At 42.4% G+C, this 25454-nt stretch overlaps 1 protein-coding gene across 12 annotated transcripts in view; it reads left to right on the forward strand.

Moving 5' to 3' along the window:
- tanc2b (tetratricopeptide repeat, ankyrin repeat and coiled-coil containing 2b) overlaps positions 1 to 25444 on the forward strand; it is a 168903-nt gene extending 143459 nt beyond the window's left edge. For 9 of the 12 annotated variants that reach the window (XM_014032295.1, XM_014032333.1, XM_014032304.1 and 6 more), the window contains 22 exons: positions 1885 to 1923; positions 3612 to 3893; positions 4059 to 4183; positions 5317 to 5548; positions 7263 to 7432; positions 7547 to 7825; positions 8697 to 8864; positions 8972 to 9132; positions 10472 to 10580; positions 10675 to 10797; positions 13323 to 13559; positions 13636 to 13842; positions 14932 to 15025; positions 16709 to 16842; positions 16946 to 17069; positions 17418 to 17593; positions 17926 to 18058; positions 18785 to 18814; positions 21285 to 21376; positions 21468 to 21614; positions 21721 to 21821; positions 23287 to 25444. In XM_014032295.1, the coding sequence (XP_013887749.1) occupies positions 1885 to 1923; positions 3612 to 3893; positions 4059 to 4183; positions 5317 to 5548; positions 7263 to 7432; positions 7547 to 7825; positions 8697 to 8864; positions 8972 to 9132; positions 10472 to 10580; positions 10675 to 10797; positions 13323 to 13559; positions 13636 to 13842; positions 14932 to 15025; positions 16709 to 16842; positions 16946 to 17069; positions 17418 to 17593; positions 17926 to 18058; positions 18785 to 18814; positions 21285 to 21376; positions 21468 to 21614; positions 21721 to 21821; positions 23287 to 25363 (5240 nt within the window). In that variant the 3' untranslated portion in view covers positions 25364 to 25444. The remainder of the gene's footprint in view (positions 1 to 1884; positions 1924 to 3611; positions 3894 to 4058; positions 4184 to 5316; positions 5549 to 7262; positions 7433 to 7546; positions 7826 to 8696; positions 8865 to 8971; positions 9133 to 10471; positions 10581 to 10674; positions 10798 to 13322; positions 13560 to 13635; positions 13843 to 14931; positions 15026 to 16708; positions 16843 to 16945; positions 17070 to 17417; positions 17594 to 17925; positions 18059 to 18784; positions 18815 to 21284; positions 21377 to 21467; positions 21615 to 21720; positions 21822 to 23286) is intronic. The other 3 variants (XM_014032320.1, XM_014032312.1, XM_014032327.1) reach the window with 3 other exon arrangements.
- Positions 25445 to 25454: the final 10 nt, after the last annotated feature.

Below are 25454 nucleotides of genomic sequence, written 5' to 3' on the forward strand. Positions count from 1 at the left end.
AGTAGTGTTGTTTCAATCAACAAAGACCAGAGAGCTTTCTTTGTTTAAAAAGTTCCCCTTTGATGTCACTTCCTGTTTCACTTTGGCTGAGCTAAGTTCAAAAGAAAATATGCCAGTTAAGGGACAAAATGGGTTAAATCGTGTGCATTATTCCAACTTTCTTAAATATAAAGATGTTTTCTTTGACTTTTTGTATTTGAAGAATATGCATGTCACAGGAACTTTAAGTCACAAAGTGGTATTTGGAGAAATCTGCAGATGTAGTGCTTTGGTTTAAACAAATGCAACAGTTGCATTTTGTCAAATTAAAATGAAAACCTTAATGGATCATTTGAATGAATGAACTATCTGAAACATAATCTTAGCTAATTTTTGAGGCACTTTTTTGAGCAACAAAAAATATGATTTTGAGCAAAAAAAAATTAAATGTTTTAGATTTTCCCTGTGAAGCGAAGCTTTTTTCTTTCCAGATGGTGAGGTTTCTTTCTTAATATGACAACAATTTCTCATTAGAATAACCTAAAAATAGGATTCAGACCAAATATCAATGGGTTCTCATGATTAGGAAGACAAATCAAGGCATATCTGGAGCTACTCWWGGTATCACAATGATCCTGGMATCAAAATGTAGCTTAAAAAGCAGGAATKAAAAAATGTGCTCAGYTGATTTTCAACAAATTTGACTTAATCCTCAGTTTTGATGAGATGGGTCATATAAGTTGGATTGTTTTTCAGTAAGATCATCCCATTACTTTAAATTCTGTTTTTATTTTAAACATTTCTGGAGAACAGGCTACATTACATTTGTTTCTGTCTTATTTTTGTTAAGTCTTATTGCTTAATTTTTGCTAATGTTTTGCATGGTAGTTCATTTAATATAATAAAACTACAGTGTTACCAGTTCACAGCCCTGAGGTGAACTGCAGACTTGARTCTGATTACTCTGACAGGTGTATTATTTACCATTGGCGGTACTCTTTTTATATAATCCTACATAAAATATTATTCATTGCAAAAGACTCGGAATTGCATTTCTCACATCCTCTTTGTTTCTTGAGACATTTTGAGTTAGAACCTGCACATCAATATTGTATAAATGTCTGACATCCCCACCTCAAAAAAATAAAAAATTAAATAAAAAGCTGAACAATCTCACTATCGTATGGTTCCTGTGTACTATCAAGTACAAATTTTTTAGATCTCAAGCTCTCAGTGCGATCATTGCCGGTAGGGTGCAAGGTGTGAAACGAAGTACAGCACCTGCAATCATTCGAGTCGCATCTTATTTTCTCACTGCAAGAATCCAGTTGCACCTTACGTAAGCAAAAGAAACAAAGGAAAAGCCGAGCTGAAAACAGGACGTGGCGGTTTGAGATTGTTTGTTCCAGTAAGTCCAGATCTGACATCTGACTTGGTGCTGATTGCTCCGTGTTTAAAATAAATAATGTGGCCAACTCCCAAAAAACCCACACAATCTATGCACCCGATGAAGCTGCGGAGTTTGAGGWGTCTCCCGTCACCGGGTTGGATTACTACCAGAACTGGATTCAATTACTTTTATYGGGATTGATTGATCTCGCCCAGCGCAATGGAACCAATTAGATTCTCCCTTAAGTGCAAAAACCCCGACCTCCCCTTCCAGACATGAYGTGAAATGTGCAAATTCAAAGGATTTCAATTAGTAATCGACCCAGGTTTGGTGGTTCCCCATACACCTGACATCATTACATGTTGACGCTATTGCTGCTTTTATTTATCTTTTAATTTTATGTCTGTAGCTGCACTTTGCCGTTTTGCATTTCTGTCGTCAGTGGCTTCTCCTCTTTCTCTCTCTCATTACTCTCTTTGTTCTTTTTTCTGTTTCCTGCTTGCTGCTTYCTTCAGTTTCTGCAAATAACAGCCATGCCTGGCAATCCCAATCACGTAAGTTACCTTAACTTTRGTTTGTTGCGTCAGGCAGCCCCCGTTCGTCTTGCTAACTTCTAATCGTTTAACAACGTTGCTGTGAAAAACTCTCATACCATTTCAGGCACAGTTGCTAAATACTGWTATTTAAATCAACAACACACCCTTAAAAAAAGAGGGTGTTTTTTTGCTCTTACAGCTGAAATCGGTTTGGAAAAAAAGGAGACCCAGGAGACCAGATCCACAAGCAGCAGGCTAAATTTCACACAGATTTGTATCACACGGATTTAGAAGTTTGCACCGGATTCATTTTAACCTCACTAGTCTTTAATGGCCCATATGCTCGACTGAGATGCCAAACCTCTGGATGGCTTTGGTTTATTGTCTCCCCCTAGTGAGTAAAAYCAACTGTTTGAAACAGTTCTGTGAGGAAACCAATAACCATCGTCTGTTAGCGTTACAGCTAAATAGCCTCTGTCTTGTGTTTAATTTGCTTATGTTTTATTTGAGCTGAGGCTGCTTCATCGCACAATCCTGCTACACAGTAATAAACTTTTCAATTTATTGTCCATTTAATTGTAAATACTGTGCTCTAGTGTYCTATTTAATTTATTTCTTGTTGTATTTATGATTAGAGATGAGGGTCTTTTATGAATCGTTAAATGTTCAGATTCAGTAACTTGCTTGATAATATTAAACAGAAGATAGCCATCTGTTAAAATTGGCTAATTATCAGGCAAAAATGTGTTTTGAATGTAGTGTGAATGCATACATATTGTTTGCCTGATGACTTCATTAATTTAAAGTTTTAAACAGTTGGGGGACAAATCATGCTAAATCCACCTTTTATAGATYTTAAATACATTTTGTTRTGAACTTGGAGTCTTTAGGAGGGCAGYAAAGTTTTTTTTTTATTTCTCCCGATGCTGCGTAGATATCTTTATATTCTGCTTGGGTCATATTTTTCAACCCGTTCAGTTTTCTCTATTTTCTATGACACTTTTTGAACTTGTACGTCAAGTTATTTGTGACAGAACTGGACAGAAAGATGTGAACATACCAACTACAATTTGGTGGTCTTCGTTCTCCTCTGGCTCCATCATGTAAGGCTGGATGGACAAGACTTCCTTTGTTGACATCTTTTAATTAATTTGATTTTTGAAGATTTGCGATTTGTATTATTTGTTGTATCTATAGTATTTGTTTTGTTTTTAAATGAAAATAAATTTACTAAAAAAAAACAAAAATTAATTTGGAAATAAAAAGTTTCTGCGCAGCTATATAGTCGTAAACCCCTCTACCAAACTAGAATGAACCGGTCTTGGGAGTTGAAGGTGATGTTAAACGCCTTGTTTGGATTTAAAGAGACAGCCTCAAAACGAGTTCATCTGAGACACACCTCAGACAAGGGGTGAAAGAGGGGCTTGTGGAGTTACAATAAGGAGCAGTTTCACTTTATATAGACCTCAACTGAAGTGTTTAAATGTGAAAAAGAAGGATTTAAAAGCTTCATATATTTCCTTTAAAGATGATTTTATTTTGAGAAATAACAGATGTAGTCATTTGGATCAAACTTTGAAAATAACGTGCCGTATCACAAGATGTCACGCTCAGAATATATATTGTAAATGCCTTTTATTTGCACCAAAAAGTGGCATGTATCTGTTGTACCATTAAGCCAATCCTCGGTTCCTCTGACCCCGCAGTGCGTTTTGCACCCTATCGGCCTCACGACATCGCTCTCAAACCCCTGCTGTTCGAGGTGCCCAGCATCACCATGGACTCGGTCTTCACGGGTCGTGAGTGGCTCTTCCAGGAGATCGACGCTCACCTCAACAACCCCAACACCAGCACCAACCGTGGCGTTGTGATCGTGGGGAACATCGGCTTCGGCAAGACGGCCATCATGTCTCGGCTGGTGGCGCTGAGCTGCCACGGCACCCGCATGAGGCAGATTGCTTCAGACAGCCCCCAGGCCTCACCGAAACGTAAGCGTCCATTTTTACCTTTTTTGTTTGMTTCTTCGTGGATATTCTCCCCTCACCTCTGCATGAAATTCAATCTTCCCTGATCTGTTTCCTAGCATCGCTCCGGCGCTTGAGCTGTGCAAAATGCTTCACGGTTGTGACATGTGTTTGCTGTCTTGTAAACAGACGGAGAGGGGCTCCCTCTCACCCAGCCTCAACCCACGCATGGTACCCTGGGAGGAGGCAGCTGTCCCGGAACCCCTGAGATGAGACGGCGTCAGGAAGAATCTATGAGGAGGCTGGCATCACAGGTAGGATGGACACGTGATGCTCTCACCCCTGGGGTAGATGAGATCCCCTGGGAGACGCCTCTACCCCTCGAGTAGATGGTAGTTCACCCACGTTCCATACGTCGTATCTATAGACACGTGTTGTTGTGCAGAGTTTTGTTCTGTGGCTGAGGAAATGTGCGACGTTGTGTTTAAAACTTTTAAATACAGCGCTCTGATCTCCTTATGTGTCTTTAATGGAAACTCATAAAAAGTGTGAAACCTGCCCGCTTCTCTCTGTTCTCATTCCTGTCTGCTGTTGCACCTCGATCCCCCTTCCCTGCTGCTCGGCCATCTGCAGCCCCAGTCCCAGTCTGCTGRATTATGCAGATGTGTTTAAAAAAGAAAAAACAACTTTGCCAAGGATCCTTATGAAATATTTATACCTGAAGAAAGCCATTTTCCTGCCAAGCTATTAGATCTTGTTAACTCTGGACATTAATAATTAAGCTCACTCCCTTTTTCACCCCCACTTTTTTTGTTGTTTTCAAGCCCTTTGTTCCTGAGTGACCAAAAATTAACATTTCATTTTGATTAGTTCTTATTTTTTTCCCTTCCTCTTTGCTCTGGTTGTCCCCTGGTCAATACTGAAAATCCAGACTCTTTGAGATCCATTAATCCCCCCACAGAGCTCCTTCACACCTGCTGCCATTGTTTTTTTTGTTTTTTGTTTTTTTGGCAAAAAAAAAAAATCACCAAGACTTTTTAGAAAAAAAAGTGTTCCTGTTTTAAACCCACACAAAGGATACTTTTTGTTCCGTCACCCATTCATCTGTTTAGTCGTTCGTCTAATRGTGTTTCAGTTGTGAAATGTGACAGTTTAACACTTGACTCCTTCGTGCCACAGTCGTCTCAACACATGCATGAGCTMACTTTGAATCAGTCTCTCCTTGCAGCCAGAAGCTATGAATTATTAATGGCTAAAGCCGTACAGTGAAACAGGACGTATTACGTTTCATTATGCTGCTATCATCCACCATAAACTTGACTCGATCCCAAATCGCTTGCCGCTCTGAAACTGACTTRTTCCAAAAATACAAACTAGCTGAAGGGGAAAGGAAGGATATAATCCTCTGAGTGACCTGGCTGAAAATGTTTCTRTGTGTCGCGCCCAGGTGGTGGCCTACCACTACTGCCAGGCGGATAACGCKTACACCTGTTTGGTGCCGGAGTTCGTGCACAACGTGGCGGCTCTGTTGTGCCGCTCGCCGCACCTCGTGGCSTACAGGGAGCAGCTGCTGAGGGAGCCCCAACTGCAGAGCATCCTGAGTCTGCGCTCCTGCGTCCAAGACCCGCTGGCCTCCTTCAGGAGGGGGGTCCTGGAACCCCTGGATGCTCTTTACAAAGGTGATGCACATACCGTTGATGTCTTTAAGGCTATTTTTGGTTCATTTCTTTTGGTTGTACCTATTTTACATGTTTTAGTCAACATTTATGTYTTCACCTTATTGCTCCTCTATGTTCATGTGATCAAATGAAGAYTAACTTAAAGTTAGTAGATTTCAGCTGAGAAAAAACTACAGCTAAAAATACTAAAACCCACAGTCCAGTTTGTTCTTTTTCTGCACATTCTTCATCTCAGTTTTTTTGTCTCATATTAACTCTTCAGATTTAGTTATTTTAGCTATTGTCATGTTTGGTAATTGTAAACTTTAGCCATCTATGGTTGTGCTACATTGAGCATTATCTGCTTGGTCTTGCTATTTTTTTATTTTATTTTAGTTACTAGTTTGATTTTTGTAGCTTTTAGCTGCTGTTTTGTATATTTTAATGTTTACCTTTCTTTGTTTACCCGTCTTAGTTTTTAGCTGGTTTGTTCATTTTTGCTTTTAGCTGGGATTTTTCTGAATTCTTGCTTTTTAGCTACTGCTTTATTAATTTTAGCTTCTGTTTTATATTTTTGGTTTGTTGCTGCCATTTTGCTCATTTTAGCTTTTAGTTAGTTTTGTTGCCTCTATCACATTTTAGCTTCTGTTTTGCTTGTTTTAAGTTTAACTTTGTGTCTCAATGAAATTATTTATAATAATAAAGGTGAAATAAAATTTTAAAAATCTGTTAAAGGGATCCATGATTAGTTTAAACATTAGACTTTATTTGATAGATGTATATTTTAACTGTAAAATAAAGACGGTAAAAATACTGTAGGCTGATTGGTTTTTATATTTTTTAAACTAAAAGTTTAAAAATGTATTACAAAGACAGAGCCATTTTATTTACATGCAAAGCATTCTGGGTAAATGATGACATATAGGTCACTGGTGTGAGCGAGCTATATCCACCCTGAAGGTTAATCTTGGACAATATCTGATGATCGACTCTTTTAAATGAAACCAGAGAGCGTTGACAGAGAGGAGAAGGTAGAAATGACTCAGCCTGAAACTGAAAATATGGATGGAGGACCTCAGTTTAGCTTGTTAGTTTGTCAGGCTAGCACCAAGCTAATACATATAAGGCAATATAGCGTCGGCGCTAGCGCAAAGGCTAACAGGCGAAGCTGAAGTTCTTCTTCCATGAAGGAGCTCTGTTGTCCTCCATCCATATTTTCAGTTACAGACTGAGTCATTTCTACCTTCTCCTCTCTGTCAACGCTCTCTGGTTTCATTTAAAAGAGTCGATCATCAGATATTGTCCAAGATTAACCTTCAGGGTGGATATAGCTCGCTCACACCAAGGACCTATCCACGTCATCATTTACCCAGAATGCTTTGTGTGTAAACAAAATGGCTCTGTCCATGTTAAAATGTATTTTTAAAAATTTACAAAACTAAACAGCCTACAGTATTTTTACAGTCTTTATTTTACAGTTAAAATAAATGTTTATCYAATAAAGTCTAATGTTACAACTAATCAGGATCCCTTTAACAGTTAGGTCTTCAAAACATTTCAGTAAAATCATTAAGCACTCAGCTTTCAGTTTTTACATCTTTCATCCACGCTTGACCTACATAATAAACTTGCACATAACGAGTTTTCAACATAACTAAACATAAAAATCTCATTAATTAACAGGTTTTATATGTTACTAATTTACTTAGTTGTTTCTGCTTTGATCGGGTTTCAGAGAGAAAGATCAACTCTGAGGAGGACCTGATTATCCTCATCGACGGTCTCAACGAGGCCGAGTTCCACAAGCCGGACTACGGAGACACCGTTGTGTCCTTCCTCACTAAAACCATCAGCAGGTTTCCTCCCTGGCTCAAACTGGTGGTCACAGTTAGAACCACGTTACAGGTGACCAGTTTTCCACATGAGACCGTTAACTGATCCATCTTCTTTAACTCAGCTCTCTCCTAAAAGTCTATAACAGTTGAAGTTCATTCGTTTCGATGCCATAACGTTCTGCAGGAGATCACCAACGCGCTGCCGTTTCACCGCATCTCCCTGGACGGCCTGGAGGAGAACGACGCCATAGACCAGGACCTGCAGGGCTACATCCTGCACCGCATCCACAGCAGCCCGGAGATCCAGAACAACATTTCGCTCAATGGCAAGATGGACAACACGACCTTCGGCAAGCTCAGCGCCCACCTGAAGGCCCTGAGCCAGGGTTCCTACCTGTACCTCAAACTCACCTTTGACCTCATCGAGAAGGGCTACCTTGTGCTCAAGAGTTCCAGTTATAAGGTAACTAAAGCTTGGTCTTTGCTGTGGGCTTCACAGTTTTTTCTTTCCACAGTAAACCGGTGGATTTGACACATTTTAAGAGTGAAAAGAAAAGATGTGAGAAAAATGTCCAGAGGAGGATAAGATGTACAAACATGTGTGAAGATGTGAAACTTGCAGTTGTTTTCTGGAATTTAGCCTCTTATTTATCCAACGTGCCAACAAAATCTCATGCTGTACAGGTGTAGCTGTAATACGAGGCAGGTACAAACCTCCTGATGGAAGTTGTGTATGGCAGTTTGCATCAAAACTAATGCTCCTCGTTTAAGGAAATTTAAGTTACTTACTCTAACGTCTGTAAATCCACAGAGATACCGCTTTAAAGACTTATTAAAAGCAAACCTAACTGTGCTGCAGATTCATTTGTTATGCATTCAATTACGCTTTAAAACCTTCTAATCCAAAATAGATAATTAATTAATTTCCCCAGACAATGCAGCACGGTGTTTATTTTTATTATACACCTGCAGACGGGCTTGTTTTTGTGAGTAAGTTTCACAAAKGCCTCTTTCCAACAGGCAGAACTCAACACCTTTTTGATTAATAATGCATTTGAAATGTTTCTGTGTGCATTTTGGTAATGAAATATTTTATCTCACACCCCCAGATTCATTTAATTTCATGTATTCAGACGTTCTCCCAGACTCCATGGAAGAAATGACAAGTGATAAATTCACATTCTCCGCTCTGAGGAAGTCCGCGCGGAGAAGTGGGAGATGCTCCTGAGCAAACACGATGCATTATTCATGATGGGCAGCCAAAAGAAATCAGCAGTCAGATTCTCTTCTTCCTCTCTTTTTTTTTAAAATGTTATTTATTTATTTTTACTCAGGTGGTTCCGGTAAATTTGGCGGAGGTCTACCTGCTGCAGTGCAACATGCGCTTCCCCACGCAGTCGTCATTCGAGCGGGCGCTGCCTCTGCTCAACGTGGCCGTGGCGTCGCTCCATCCGCTGACGGACGAGCAGATTTATCAGGCCATCAACTCCGGCTCACTGCAGGTAGACGTCCTCAAATAACACCTCCGGCTTCGGTTCTTTAACTACATGCTGCTAAATTTTAACCGTCTGACATCGACATCTTATGGTTGGGTTGTGTTTCGTTGCAGGGAACTCTGGATTGGGAGGACTTCCAGCAGCGGGTGGACAACCTGTCAGTCTTCCTGGTGAAGAGGAGGGACGGCACCCGGATGTTTGTTCACCCCTCTTTCAGAGAGTGGCTGATCTGGAGGGAGGAAGGAGAAAAGACCAAGTTCCTCTGCGATCCGAGGTGAGCATGTGCGAGACCTAACGGATCGGTTTGGAAGAATAAAGAATAAAACGCCTTCATCTTTGTTGTGCTGCAGAGGATCATGAGTTTTAACTATGGGTTTGGATTTGGGCCAATAAATAGTGAAGTGAACATAAAAAATCTGACGTAAAACATTTTTTTTTCTAACAAATTATTTAAATTCAAAGCTCTGAAAAGACTCTCCTACTTGAGGCATTTGTGTCAAAATCAGAAGCAAAAATCTATCATTAAACTAGCTTGACTGAAATTTCAAGATCCTGAGGACAAACCCCCTCCTTCTTCTTAGCAATCTGAGGGCTATTAGTGGCCTTTTGTTAGACAAATTCCTGCAGGTAATCCAGACACACCCACCACGCCCACCACGCCTCATGATATTGTCACATTGTTTCTCAAGGGCTCTTGTTTACAAGTTTTTGCTCTGAAAAATGTGGTGTGTTGCAAAGAACATACATTGATGCCACTGTATTTTCAGAGCTACAGTAAAAAATTGTAAAAAGAGCAGACGAGACTTTATACTTGGCCTTTCACTGGAATTTCAACATCGTTTTATGCTGGAAAAGGCCATGATGAAAAAAGCCACATCCCCAGCCTGGTCCTTGAAAGATGACGCAATGCCAGGTTCAGACACTCTGCAAAAACATCTACATACAAGCATCTTTCGTTGTTGTAAAATTTGGTGCCGTGACCCGGACATTCTGGTGCCGTGACCCGGATATGTAGGAGCACACTGTTGGGCTGAGGGTGGACATGTAGGTGAGCAGTGATTAGGGTTAGGTGTGTCTCTAGGTGTGCGTGCGCCTCTTTAGCATAATAATAGACACTATGTGGCTCACAGCAGGGGAGCGGGGGATTTAGAGGCCAAGGTCTCCTGCGCAAAAAAGCGCAGCCTTAGTCAAATTAGTGTTAAAAGCACAAACATGACTCAAAATAAAAGCCTCTTAAGTCAGAATGTCAAAGCGTAGTAAAGTCCAAACCCTCCAAATATATCAAAAATGTTTATATAACTAAAGAATGATTGTAATTCAGGATCATTATATCCCAAATCGTATCATAAAACTGACATTTTATGAGCTGAATTAAACATTTTCTTCACTTTGTAAAGTTGTGTAACATCTTCCAGACTTATCTGCAAAGTACAATCAATGAGTTATGAATAGAAACGTATTTTTTAGTTGGTATATTTTATTTATCTAGCACAAAGCTATTTTATTTTCCCCTTTGCGACCGTTAGAATCATTTCCTCCAGCTGTGCAAATAGCTCGATGTACAATCAGTGAGTCAGCTGACCCTGCTGAARGTGTGTTTCTGGCCTCTGTAGGAGTGGACACACCCTGCTGGCCTTCTGGTTCTCTCGGCAGGAGAACAAGCTGAACAGACAGCAGACGATCGAGCTGGGCCATCACATCCTCAAAGCACATATCTTCAAGGTACGACAACATACGTCCCACACAAARACACACATGCATACACACAGCTGGGGTCGAGCCTCACAGTAATGAGTATTTACATTCTGTCTTCAAGGGTCTCAGCAAGAAAGTCGGCGTTTCCTCGTCTATCCTGCAGGGCTTGTGGATTTCCTACAGCTCAGAGGGTCTTTCAGCTGCGCTGTCTTCACTCAGAAATCTTTACACTCCCAATATCAAGGTACGAGTCCTTAGAGGTCACTCGACCGTGTCTGTAGTTAGAGAGATAAAAACATAGAGGTGCAGATAACAGCTGGAGTGAGTTTTGACCACGTGACTGTGTGGAATAAAAAGACTGATGTAGAAATCGTAAAAATCGATTAATGATAATATATTGGAGTGTCTATAAGCTATCTAATTTTTTTTTAAATATCATAAAGCTGTGTGAGTTACGGATTTACCAACAGAAACTAAACAGGAAACATGTCTCATTTCACAAGTAATCAGGTTTGATCTTATTTACCTCAATCTGGATGTGATCTGAACAGAACTGAAGCTAATAATGTAACAGTTTAAAATTGAATGAGTTTATAAAGCCAACTGTTAATTATTGAATCGGTTAGCAGATATTAGCTTCTGTAGCATATACAGAGTGTAGCTCTGCTGATTCGTGCTAAAAGTTTGCACAAATTATTAAATATTACAAGCTGGTTTTGCCTGTAATTTCTGTAATATTTACAGTGTAAAAAATATATTTTTTAATGTCAGCTGGTAAATATTTATTATTTTTTATGACAGAAATAATAAATATACTTTTTTAGTTGAAGGTATAATTTTTCACCAAGCTAAATACAGTGGTTTGCAAAAGTATTCATACCCCTTGAACTTTTCCATATTTTGTCACATTACAACCACAAACATAAATATATTTCACTGGAATTTAATGTGAAAGACCAACACAAAGTGGTATACAATTGTGAAGTGGAAGCAAAATTTTACATGAATCAAAACATTTTTTACAAATAAAAAACTGAAAAGTGCGATGTGCAAAAGTATTCAGCCCCCCTGAGTCAATACTTTGTGGAGCCACCTTTTGCTGCAATTACAGCTGCAAGTCTTTTAGGGTATGTCTCCACCAGCTTTGCACATCTAGTGACTGCAATTCTTGCCCATTCCTCCTTGCAAAACAGCTCAAGCTCAGTCAGATTGGATGGAGAGCGTTTGTGAACAGCAGTTTTGAGATCTTGCCACAAATTCTCAATTGGGTTTAGGTCTGGACTTTGACTGGGCCATTCTAACACATGAATATTCTTTTTTTAAACCACTCCATTGTAGCTTTGGCTTTATGTTTAGGGTCGTTGTCCTGCTGGAAGGRGAACCTCCGCCCCAGTCTCAAATCTTTTGCTGACTCCAACAGGTTTTCTTCCAAGATTGCCCTGTATTTGGCTCCATCCATCTTCCCATCAACTTTGACCAACTTCCCGGTCCCTGCTGAAGAGAAGCACCCCCAGAGCATGATGCTGCCACCACCATATTTGACAGTGGGGATGGTGTTTTCAGAGTGATGTGCAGTGTTCTTTCTCCGCCACACATAGCGTTTTGCATTGTGGCCAAAAAGTTCAATTTTGGTCTCGTCTGACCAAAGCACCTTCTTCCACATGTTTGCTGTGTCCTCAACATGGCTTCTGGCAAACTGCAAACGGGACTTCTTATGGTTTTCTTTTAACAATGGCTTTCTCCTTGCCACTCTTCCATAAAGACCACATTTGTGTAGTGCACGACTAATTGTTGTCCTGTGGACAGTTTCCCCCACCTGAGCTGTGGCTCTCTGCATTTCATCCAGAGTCACCATGGGCCTCTTGGCTGCCTCTCTGATCAGTGATCTCCTTGTTCGGCCTGTAAGTTTAGGTGGACGGCCTTGTCTTGGCAGGTTTACTGTGGTGCCATACTCTTTCCATTTCCGGATGATAGATTGAACAGTGCTCCGTGAGATGTTCAAAGCTTGGGAAATCTTTTTATAACCTAAGCCTGCTTTAAACTTCTCCAAAACCATATTCCTAACCTGTCTGGTGTGTTCTTTGGACTTCATGATGCTGTTTGCTCCCCAATATTCTCTTAACCAACATCTGAGGCCGTCACGGAGCAGCTGTATTTGTACTGAGATTAGATTACACACAGGTGGACCCTTTTGAGTCATTAGCAGTCATCAGGCAACTTCTGAATGCAATTGGTTGCACTCAGGGAAAAGGGGGCTGAATACTTTTGCACGTCGCACTTTTCAGTTTTTTATTTGTAAAAAATGTTTTGATTCATGTAAAATTTTGCTTCCACTTCACAATTGTATACCACTTTGTGTTGGTCTTTCACATTAAATTCCAGTGAAATATATTTATGTTTGTGGTTGTAATGTGACAAAATATGGAAAAGTTCAAGGGGTATGAATACTTTTGCAAACCACTGTAATTATTGACTGACTTCAGGTCTGCTTTAGATCATTTTTTATATATTTTCCTGGTATATATGCAGCTGATTTACACAATTGTTGAATAGAATTAACACAGTCAACAGTTATATTAATTGTAAAATCATTACAAAAAATGTGTGACAAAGATCTAGTTGGGCTTGTTGTTAATCTAATAGTTTCTGTGAGGCGACGCTGTATGGTCGTCATTTTTGCTCCTCCATGTTGTCACAATGCTAGCAGTGGGCGGGGCTTATTGTGTTATTCCAGTCTGTGGCTAAAAGTTGATGTGTGTGTGTGTTCAGGTGAGCCGGCTTCTTATGCTTGGCGGGGCCAATGTGAACTACCGTACGGAGGTTCTGAACAACGCCCCCATCCTGTGTGTCCACGCTCACCTGGGCTACATGGACATGGTGGCTCTGCTGCTGGAGTTCGGCGCCTTCGTCGACGCCCAGTCCGAAAGCGGCCTGACGCCGCTGGGCTACGCTGCTGCCGGGGGCCACATGGCCATCGTCACCGCGCTCTGTCGCAAGAGAGCAAAGGTCTGTGGACGACGGCAGAGGGTCTGAGGAGCTTTGGGTTTGTCCGCGGTGCTAATATTTGTGCTTCTGCTCAAAGGTGGACCACCTGGATAAGAACGATCAGTGCGCTGTGGTTCACGCGGCCCTGAGGGGCCACATGGAGGTGGTGAAGTATCTGATCCAGTGCGACTGGAACGTTGGGTCGCAGCAGCAGTCGCCGCAGACCCATCAGCAGACGGCCTTCACTAAGAGTCACGCCGTCCAGCAGGCTCTGATCGCTGCAGCCAGTATGGGCTACACAGAGGTACAGAACGCCACTTCTTTTTTATTTTATTTTATTTTTTTGTTGTCATCCCTGATGAAAAACAGAACAGGAAGCAACCGCCTGTGCTTTAGAGTCATTTGTTGAAAACTTTGGCAATCAAGGCAGAAAACAGTGTTAAAATAGAAAATTAAAGTTTATTTATGTTTTGATTTATGCATCTTTTTATCTAGTTAGTTCAATTTTTCATTTTCTGTTATTTTTCCTGTCAAGAACATTTGTTCTGTTTTGGTTCTTTTTTTATTACAGTTAAACAAATGTTATCGTTTGGTTTTTGATCCTGCGTTCTTTATCCACCAAATGTCATCAAATAAAAAACTGCATTATAAAATCTAGAAAACCCAAAAAGACAAATAAATTTAAAAGTTTTGTTTGTTTTAGAAATATTAGCAAATCTTATTTAATGTTTGTAATTTATTTTAATTTACAGTATTATTTTATTGTTTTGTCACAAGTATGATTCTGTCCATAAAAAAAAGAAAAAAATTAGAGGTACCATGGGATTATTACCTATTAATACCAGAAAATATATGAATTATAGCCATTTTTGCAGTGTTACCAACCCGTAAAATGTAATGAATCTGTGTTTGGTAGATTATTTCTTTATATTAGCAACGCTTCTTAGTAATAAATCTTATACTGTTGGAAAGCCTGTTAAATTCCCTTTTAATTGGTGTCACATTTGTAAGGAACGTGCATTTGTGGGATGAGTATGTGGTTTGCTCACGAAAAAAAACTGTTGTTGCTTTTAACGTGTTTTAAGCTTCTGGTACCCCCAGGTGCTGCTAATCAGGTGCCAGGTATAAGAAGCATTGTTACAACATAGAACCTCTCTACCAAACACAAATTTACTTAATTTTTGTGCTAAGTTGAGATCAAATGGTGAGATTGTTAAAAGGGTTTTGATAGAAAGAACTTCAGAAAAAGTCCTTTTGTTTGTATTTGAATAAATTTAAGAGATAATGCATCACTCTGAGAAAGGAAAAGTCGTGTTTAATTTTTAAAAATGGAGTAAAAAGGAAACTTGGACGTTCATCTGCGTCGTTTCGATTTGTCTCTCCCCTCCGTCAGATCGTTTCCTACCTGCTGGACCTGCCAGAGAAGGATGAAGAAGAGGTGGAGCGAGCTCAGATCAATAACTTCGACACGCTGTGGGGCGAGACAGGTAACGGTGAACGCGCAGCATCGACGCTGAACGGCGTCTGTGAGGTGAAATCTGTAGCGTTCACCCGGAGACTTGTTGTTTTTCTGAAAGAGGCCTCCTCCGTGAGGCAGAGCGCTGCAGTGCGGATGTAAGCGATCGCTCTTGTGTGTCGGCTGCTCGCTGCTGCGTCAGATGCTGATGACAGTGCAGGGGTGTCAAGAGAGCTCAGCCAGGGCTGGGCGCGCAGAGGAGGAGGAAGGAGGGGAGAGGTTGGCGAGGAAGTCGCTCCAGGGGGCTTTGAAATGACTAGTCTGACTGCAGCGTAGCAGGGTGTTGAGAAATGTTATGTATCGCTGTAACCTGAAGATATGGAAGCTCATTACGATCTTTATTCCCCAGCTGCAGGGCATCCGCTGAGCAGGGGACGTTCTGCCGCTCAGCTGCACTTTTACTGTTTGTGAGGGATCAGAAGATGGTTTTTAAATAGTCGAGAAGATGGAGAATATCCGTAATAGAATGAAACGTTTAGATGTACGGAACTAAGTACATTAAATCAAAGAGTTCCTTCTGCAAATAATGAGTCGAGGTCGGGTCGTCCCTCCCTCCCAGGCTGCTCTCACATTGATTCAAAGAGATATATGAACACAGCTTAAATCATTCTGATTATACTCATTAAAAGTGGAAGATGTCTTCTCAAAGGCCACAACGTCCCACGTGGATCGTTTGAATCTGTTCTCTGCCAAAGATTTTATTTTAAACCCTGCATTTTTCCTCTTGAAGCACTTGGAAAGCAGCTATATTTATTTATTTATTTATTTTATTCATTTAATTAAAAAAACCACATTCACATACAAAAATAATACAAATCAAATTAAARGAAAGGTAGCAGAAAGAAGAAATAAATCTTATTTCTGCCCCTATTTAAAAAAAAGTTCATATTTTTATTAAACACTGTGTCCTAAAAAAAGGCTTATTTAACAAATTACTAATTGAATAAGACACGGTGTAAACAAGAAATTTTATTTTCTGCACAAATGRAGAGAAGCAAAAAGGAGCAAAATGCTAGCTAAAGAAAAGGTCGGATAAAAGAATCAAAAGGCTAATTGAGTGTAGTAAAGGCTTAGCTTAAAGCTAAAGCATGTAAGTGATATTTAAATGTCAAATATATCAAAAGATTAAAAGAAAGTATTTAACAGTTGTTGAATGAGACTCTGTAAATGAGAAATTACAGTTTCTGCAAAAAGCGGAGAAGCTAAAAGTTTGTTCTGGGTTGAAAGCGTTCCAGTTTCCAGTGTTTCTATTTCTAACTCTGACAGACACGACAATAGTGCTCTTTACAACATTTTGCATAATAATCACTGCAAATTGCTACAAGTTCAACTGACTTAATGTAAACAGAACTGCTAAAAGCTGTGAGTGCTTCACTCTCTGTTGATGCGAGGAGCAGCCATGTTGATATGATGACGTGGTCAGGTATTTCAGAGCCTCTCCAGTTGATATTTCTGACTCTAAAATCCACAGTTCTGGCCTCAAAGCACAACTGGAACACAGCATTTGTGTAGCAAATGCTTAGCTAAAAGCTAAAGTACCAGAGAGATGGTTAAATGTAGCAAATAGAAAAGAAGCTAAACTTAGCATACAGCTAGGTAGAAGCTAAAACGTCAGATCCACACTGCTAACGCTCGCCTTCGTTGTGGCCCTCAGCTCTGACCGCAGCCTCTGGCCGGGGGAAGCTGGAAGTTTGCCGCCTGCTGCTGGAGCAGGGCGCCGCCGTGGCTCAGCCCAACAGACGAGGCATCATCCCTCTCTTCAGCGCCGTCAGACACGGACACTGGCAGGTCGGTGGTCTCCCGGGGGCTCGAGCATTTTACAAGAAATGAGGATAACTCCCGTCYGCTTCAGTTTTAACTCTCAGCCCTGAAAACCACGTTGATTTTACAGATCGTGGACCTCCTGCTGACACACGGGGCAGACGTCAACCTGCCTGACAAACAGGGTCGGACTCCTCTGATGATGGCAGCCTCRGAGGGACATTTGGGAACGGTTGAGTTTTTACTCGCTCAGGGTAAGGTTATATTATTTTCTAAAAGTCGTTTAAAAAAAGGGTTTAGAGTCGTTCGACCGGTGGAGGTGCTTCCGCAAATTCAAAGCTTTTATCTCAGATTTAATGTAATTTGTTTACCAGAGCGTTTTCTCAAAGGTTCTTTACATAAAAACAAAACTATACATCAACAAGACAAATAAAAATGACTTTAATTAGTTTTTTAACAGTGTTGCCAGTAATTGCAGCCAAATAAAATCAGCAGAAAGGCTTCAACAATTAAGAATTACTCATAGAGGCGTTATTTCTGTGTCAGCATAAATAAACTGCTGTCGTTGTTTTGTTTTTTTGTTGTTGTTTTTTTTTTCCCAGGAGCCTCTCTGTCTCTGATGGATAAGGAGGGTCTGACTGCTCTGAGCTGGGCCTGTCTGAAAGGTCACTTACCTGTCGTCCGCTACCTGGTGGAGAGCGGCGCTGCCACCGACCACGCAGACAAGAACGGACGCACACCCCTCGATCTGGCAGCTTTCTACGGAGACTCTGAAGTGGTACGTGTGGAAAAACGCACAAACGTCTGAGCAAGTGTAAAATCAAACTGAATTCTAAAATTAAAAAATAGCTTTTCTACTTTTTATTTGAGATCCCGTTGGGTCTTTAGCGACAGCTCGCACACGGAACAAAAATCCAATCAGTCCGGCACCGCTCATCAAACATGTTAAACTTCATAAATACATATTTCTCTGTCAGAAACGTCAAACGATGAGCAGTGCTCCAAGTACCGGCGTGGATAAATGTGTTTTATCTTTCACAAGTCGTCGTTTCATCAGTCCCAGAAATTTTGGAGCGCATCATTCAATTTATTTATTTTATGTGTTTTTAGGTGCAGTTCTTGGTGGACCACGGGGCCATGATAGAGCACGTGGATTACAGCGGGATGCGTCCTCTGGACCGGGCGGTGGGCTGCAGGAACACGTCGGTGGTGGTCGCCCTGCTCAAGAAAGGAGCCAAGATAGGTGAGAGCCGCGCGACGCGCCCAGGATGATTCTGTTAGGGGGCTGCAGCGCCTTCGTCTTCGTTTCCGCCTCAGCTCTGAAAGAGAAAAAAAATAAAAAATGCTTTGCAGTGAGATCAGGTTGCATCGTGGGTAATCAGATCCCCAATAAAACAGTCTGTTATTTCTGCACACTCTTCCTGCTACAGAGCAATAAGCCATGGATTCAGGTTTTTGTCTCCATGTAGCAGAAACCCCTCCCTGCTGTACGTCATCTGCCCCCTTCCTGCTGCACTCTGCTCCCCCCGCTCAGCTATTTACAGCTCTGATGTGTGTTTCTGTTTATTATACTGTATGACGGTAGCTCTGTGTTTTTTTCCTTCCCTGCTCTCTTCTGTCATGTTCTCTCAGCGTCTCTGTCTTGTTTCTCTCTCGATCACCTCCTCGTTCTTCAGTCCTTTGCAGTTGCTCAGAAACCAGTTGTTATTAGCTCTTGCGGTGTCTTTTTTTATCCTTTTTTTTTTTTTTGCCGAGGCACTTACCTCCTTCGCTTCTCACTGCTGCTTGTGTTCCTTTTCTCACTTCTCCACCTCCACCACCTCCACCTCTCTTTATCTTCCACCTGCTGTCTCTGTATCGCTTTTCCTCGCTTCCCTCTGCCCTTCCACTCACTCCTCCTTTTTGCCCCACCTCACCTCACCTCACCTCACTCTCGCCTCCAACCCACCGCCTCTCTCCCCGGCACCAGGATGTCAGACGCTGCCCAGTCGGCCCCGAGGTAAAGCCGAGGCTGTCGACTTCTCACCCTACCAGGCATTTTGACAGCTCTATCTCCTCTTTCTGTGTTGTCTATGTCGTCTTTAAGTGTCGACAGGCGAGCTTAGCTACAAACTGACAAATAATAACACGCAGGTATTAGCAGTGACAGGGATGCGGTCGGGATTGTCTAGAGGTAGATGCTAAAATGGTCACTGACGGCATGCCCGGCCTCCAGCCTGTGGTATCGTATTGACGTGTGGACCTTCCATCCCACAGATGCATGACTGAAGCCCTTCATGAAGGCGGTTTCTCTCCGGGCTGCGACTGTTGGAGACTAGTTGGCGAAACTATCAAAACTATTTGTGACCAGTTTTTATCGCCCAAATGTAAAAGGGGCGAAGGTGGCGCAATTATGGTTTTACCCCACTGTGTTTGTTTCGTCTGTTCTGTTAGCAAAATATCTTGTGCATCTCTAAAACACTCTGAAAGCAGTTATTGGCTGTTCAGCGACAACTTTTTGATTCAAACAAATTCAAGATGGTTAAAATCAGGTAAACTAGAGAATTTGGATGCATGCATTAATGCTGAAACTTTTTTGCTGAAGTCAAACTAAAACTGTGAATGTGAGTTAAATTTGACCAGCTGACTTTAGCTGTCAGAACAACAAAAGTGAAAATCAGTAGAAAGATGGCAAATTCAAAAAAGTTGCAATTTGTTGTAAAATAGCAGCTCAAATTAGTAGAATAGCAGCTAAAATGTAGCTGAAAAAGCTGAAATTAGCACAAAGTAGCAGAAAGAGCATGTTAAGCTCAAATTATCACAACGTAATTTAGCTGAAAATGATTTAAAAGTCATTAAAAAGACAGAAAACGGCTAAAATTAACACGAAAGATCAACAAAATTTTTGAAATGAAAGTTTAAACTAAACTAAGAGTATCTATAAGTAGTATAAAAATTAAAAAAGAAGCCCAAAAAGCTTAAATTAGCACAAAGAGCATGACTGCTGAATTAAGCAGTTAGAAGCGGAAATTATCACAAAAAGGGTTAATTTAGCTGAAAAAAATAAATAAGCTGCAAATAGTTAAAAAGTCAGCTAAAACAGCTAGAATTAGCAGAAAACAGCTAAAAGAAAAAAATAAAATAACAGAAGAGTAGCTATAAGCAGTAGAAAAATAGCTGAATAAGCAGGATAAAAAGCTAAAAGTAGAAAAAATGAAGCCAGAAAAGCTTGAAGGAGCACAAAGAAGTTAAAAAAGCAGAACCAGAGAAAAAGGTAAAAGTGCAATAAAGATTTATAAGGATTTTAATGGGCTGTAAGGATGTTGAAGATTGTATTTGGAGCAAGCATTAAATATATTGTAACAAAAGAATGTGCAGAAACTCTGAAGTGTCTGTTCAAGGCTTTGATCTGTGTTTATTTGTCCACAGTGTACCCGCTTTACCAGGGTTAGGGTTTAATTTATTGAAGTAAACTTTGGTATAAATCTACACATCTTCATGTCCTTTTAATAATTATTATTTATCATCCTGGACATTCAGGGCTGTAGCCTCAAAAAAACATCCTAAACTAAATCGCAGTGGGTTTGAGGCACCAGTATGWCTCTACGGCTGCTTTCAAAGAACGTTTGTCGAACAGATTTTCAGAACATCGTGTAAACTCCAGCTGTATACCACTGCGACACTCAGGAGGGATTTGAGAACGTTTCGAAACGTTTCCTTCATGAATCCTGTTTGCAAACTTGTCGCCAACAGTCGCAGCCCGGTGAGAAACCACCGTTAACACCAGTGTGGAAGTGATTTTGCCAAAGTGCATGCACATGTAATTCCTTCCTGTGTTGCCACCTCAGACTGCAGTGACAAACCTGTGTGCTCATCCTTCATCCTCGGGACGATTCCTCAGGCTGAGACAAACCAGCAGCATTTCTTCCCCAACAGGACCCTGTTACATCCCTCCTGCTTGTCCTTTTCTGTTGATTTGACCTTCCTCGTGTCGACAACACTCCCTCCTGTTCACCTCTGTGCTGTGTGTCTGTATGAATTGATTATGTGGAAATCCTGGAAAATGTGTACTTGGGGAGAAAAAAAAGTGTAAGAYTTTTACTTAATTTGTCTGTTCAGTGCATCTGTGCAAAACTTGCCTGGGCCAAACCAGATATTTGGTTCATCGTATTATAATCAGATTGGCTTTCTCGATGCAAAATAGTTTCSTGCAACATGTAAAACCGTGTTTGACCCAGGCCTGATGTCCCAAAGCGACGTCACWGTAAGGTGTCAGAGCAGACGTGTTTTCTTTGCCTGTCTTCTTCTTTTCCATTCCTCATTTTGACTGTTGTCCTCATTCTTGTTATTGCTGTTGTGTGTAGTGTGGCGCAAGTTGTCCCTCCCTTCCTTCAAAACTCTCATGATTTTTACTGTATTTTCTCACTATGTTTTTTTTTTTTGTTTGTTTGTTTGTTTGTTTTTTATCTGCTCCTTCCTGTGTTCTGCAGGTCCGGCCACGTGGGCCATGGCCACCTCCAAACCCGACATCATGATCATCTTACTCAGCAAGCTTATCGAGGAGGGGGACAGCTTCTACAAGGTTAGAGGAGGCAGAAATATGACTTTGTGCTTTTGTTATAACAGATGTGCATTTATTAGTTTAAAAAACAATGTGTTTTGTRTTTCAACAGAAGGGGAAGGTGAAGGAGGCTGCACAGCGTTACCAGTACGCTCTCAAAAAGTTTCCACGCGAAGGCTTTAGTGAGGACCTCAAGACGTTCAGGGAGCTCAAAGTGTCACTTTTTCTCAACCTGTCCCGATGTCGGAGGAAAATGAATGTAAGTCCGTACAAAAGAAGACTTTAGTCAAGTTTCAACATGGTTTTTGCGAGGTTTAAAAGTGACTTTGTCGATGTCGTTGACTGCATTTTTTTTTTCTTTGCAGGACTTTGGGATGGCTGAGGAATTTGCTACAAAGGCTCTTGAACTAAAACCAAAATCATACGAGGCGTATTATGCCAGGGCACGTGCCAAACGTAGCAGCAGGTACTTCCAAAAATTWCAAATGTACCATTTTATTCTGAACYCCTTTTTAAATACTCGCATGTACATGCAGGTTCCTGTGGTTCCTTAAAAAGTCTGAAAAGGCGTTGAATTTATGGATCCAAAAATAAGGCTTTAATGAGCTTTAAAAAAWTTTTAAACCAATCTTTCAGAGGTATTAAAAATGTTAAAACATGGTAGGATGATTTTAATTCGTCTCAAATATTACAATAATTGGTAACATTTGTTTATTTTTTAAATAATTTACAGAATGCCTCTCTCAGCTCGTTATTTTGTTTCAAAATAAAGGTTTGGCTAAAATTAACTGGGTTTTTTTTTTTTCTCCATTAGTGTTTATTGTGAAGTTGGTCTGGTGGCATTAATTAGGTCTTAAAAAGTCTCAGATTTTACTTCCCTGTAGCTGTAGGAACCCTGACATGTATTGTGACTATTATCCTCATTTAATTTCATTAATTTGAAGTACTTTTGGAGAACTATTGCTTAATTATATCTAGGGATGGGTACCAAATTCAATACTTTTTAAAGTACCGACCGATTTATGTCGGTACTACCGAGAACCTTTTCACATAACATCAAGTTCATCATGTTTCGGTACCTAAACGCATCATTGCGACTGTATTGGCGTAAGAGTGGGAGATTTTCCATGCTTGTATTGAACGCAGCATTGCGCAAGAGCATAATTACGTCAGCAGCCATTGGTTCAGTAAACAGAGCTCGGTCTGAACGTAGCTTGAAAGCCTCGCAGCTCCTGGATTGAAACTCACCAAACAGACCGCCTCTGAATTATCTGGTGGATTAATTAATTATCTTGTGAGCACGACGTTCACTTGCTCAAAAGTAAGTAAAGTACCGCAACTTTCTTTATTTCATCCACCTTTAAACAGAGACCGGCAGAGGAAAACAACAGAGGAGCTTCCTGACGGTCCGAACTCGTCAGACCTGAAAGAGCACAAGCAGCTAACTTGAAGCGCTGGGCGCGTTTTGGATGCTCAAAATGTAGCTTGAATAGCTTTTATTTATTTTAACTCCATCCTTTTTTGCTTATTTACTTTAAACTTATTTGCCTTCCATGGACCTCCATCACATAATTTTTCTAGCGGGGAAATGACATGAATAGAAATACGTGGAGCTGGATAGTAATTTCTTTAAAGAAATTAAGCAACTGATTTTACAATACAAAGAGTTGGATGTTGTCTTTATTTGTTAAATTTTATATATTGAGAAATATGTAAAAAAAAAAAAAGTTTATTATTAAAAAAAACAACACACACAGAACTGAAAATCTGTAACGTTAAGTACCGGATATTGGTACCGAATTGATTCAGATGTCAAAGGTACCCATCCCTAGTTATATCAGAAATTCAGTTAAATTCCCAATACAATTCTTTTGCAAACCACTGTATATTTCTGTTTTCCTCTGAACCTTTTGCATTTTTTCGTTTCTCAGGCAATTTCCTGAAGCCTTAGAGGACCTGAATGAAGCCATAAAACTTTGCCCCAACAACAGAGAGATTCTGCGGCTGCTCCAGAGGGTGGAGGAGGAGTGTCATCAGCTCAACCAGGACGAGCACCAGCAGCAAGACCTGGAGCTGGAGCCTCCACCTTCCCCTCCTCCTACACCTCCTCCAGAAGAGGAGGAATCCCTGTCCCTGTCCCTGTCCATGCCCCTCCCTCCCCCTCCCGAGCCCCGCCTGGAGGACATGGAGCCCGTCCAGGACCTGTTTGAGGACGAGAGCTACCTGGAGCAGGAGCTGGAGGCCATGTCGATGGCTCTGCCGCCTCCGGACGCCATGGCCAATCCGTCCAGTCTTCCCATCATTCAGAGCCCACCGCTGTCCCCCACGCACCCGGATCACATTTACCTGACGGGAGGGTCGCCCATGGGGCAGCCCTACGAATACCTCCCCACCTCCTCCTCCATGTCCTCCCCAACCCGAGGCTCGTACCAGCCCACGTCTCCGTCTCTCTCCCCAACACATCAGAACTCCCACTACAGACACAGCCCGCCTCACACCTCCCCCGTGCACCAGCCGTCCTACCGCTTCAGCCCGCCTCCTATGGGCACGGGAGGTCAAGGGATGGACCACCAGAGCCCGCCGCCTTCACCTTTACGCCGTGCTGCTCAGTACAGAGCCAGCCCGCCTTTAGAAAGTGTCTGCTTGTACCGATCCCAGTCCGGCTCTCCCGTGCGCTACCAGACCGAGCAGCTCCCCGGCCGACCCAAGTCTCCGCTCTCCAAGATGAGCAGCCAGCGTTCGTTCCAGCTGAGCTCTCAGCCGTCTCTGTCCTCCCAGCACCACCAAGCCCAGGGCCTCCGCCTGCAGCCTTCCATAGCTCAAATCGTGCGCACAAACCAGCCCAGCAACGTCATGGGGAACAGTAGCTTCGGTGGCCAGATGGGCCACTCCATCGGCGGTCGCTATCAGGGGGGTTCGGTGGACGTGGAGAGCCGCCTGGTGTACCAGCCGTCCCTGGACGGGCGGTCCATGTCCCAAGTTCAGGCCAGCCTCAGCTCTGGGGCCCTCTGTCAGCACGGCGGCCGAGGAGGGGTTATGGAGTCGAACCTGTTGAAAGACGAGCTACCCCAGCGCCCCTCCTCTGCCTACCGCGCCAGCAGCGGGGGCCCGGGGGGCYTCCGTTACAGCCAAACTCCTCAGATCAGCCGCAGCCAATCGGCCGCCTACTACCCMGTCTCCGAACACGTGCTGGAGCGCGCCAACGCCATGCCTCCCTGTCAGCTGGGCTCCCCCGAGATCTCCCACATGGTGAGGCGCCCCGTCAGCGCAAACACCACTGAGCTGAAGCAGCACGTGCCCACCCCGAGACCCCTCATCCATTCGCAGAGCGTAGGCCTGCGGTTCTCCCCTTCGAGCAACAACATCTCAACCGGATCCACTTCCAATTTAGCTCCCGGTTTCAGGCCCTCCTCTTCCATCCAGCAGATGGAGATCCCGCTGCAGCCCGCGTACGAGCGCGGCTGRGACGACATCTCCCCCATCTCCCCTTCCCAAGGCGGCGGGGGGTTGTATCAGGGGGAGACCACCCGCTCCAGGAACACGCCGTTTATGGGAATCATAGACAAGACGGCTCGGACTCAGCAGTACCTGCATCAGCCGGCGCGGTCCAGGCCCATGACGTCCATGGATTCYGCCATCAGCCCCACCTCACCCGGCCAGCTGGTGCAGCAGGGCTCCACCTACAGCCCCCCGGCCTCTCTGGGCAACATCGCCTACTACAACAAGACCAACAACGCCCAAAATGGACACCTGCTGGAGGAGGACTACTACTCCCAGACGCAGCCCCCCTCGCTGGGCAAGCTGGCCAACGGCTCCCGCGGCAGTGGCGATATTCTGGAGCGAGTCAGCCAGGTGCCCACCTACCCAGACGTGAAGGTGGCGAGGACTCTGCCCGTTGCGCAAGCTTACCAGGACAACATGTACCGCCAGCTGTCACGTGACTCTCGAACCCAAGGCCCCACCTCCCCCATCAAACCAAAGAGACCATTTGTGGAGTCGAATGTGTGATTGGATGGTCGGACTGGGCTCGTCAGCGAGAGAGAGAGAGAGAGAGAGAGAGAGAGAGAGAGAGAGAGAGAGAGAGAGAGAGAGAGAGAGA

Source organism: Austrofundulus limnaeus, unplaced genomic scaffold (assembly GCF_001266775.1).
Source record: "Austrofundulus limnaeus strain Quisiro unplaced genomic scaffold, Austrofundulus_limnaeus-1.0 Scaffold7, whole genome shotgun sequence".
Lineage (NCBI taxonomy): Eukaryota > Metazoa > Chordata > Actinopteri > Cyprinodontiformes > Rivulidae > Austrofundulus > Austrofundulus limnaeus.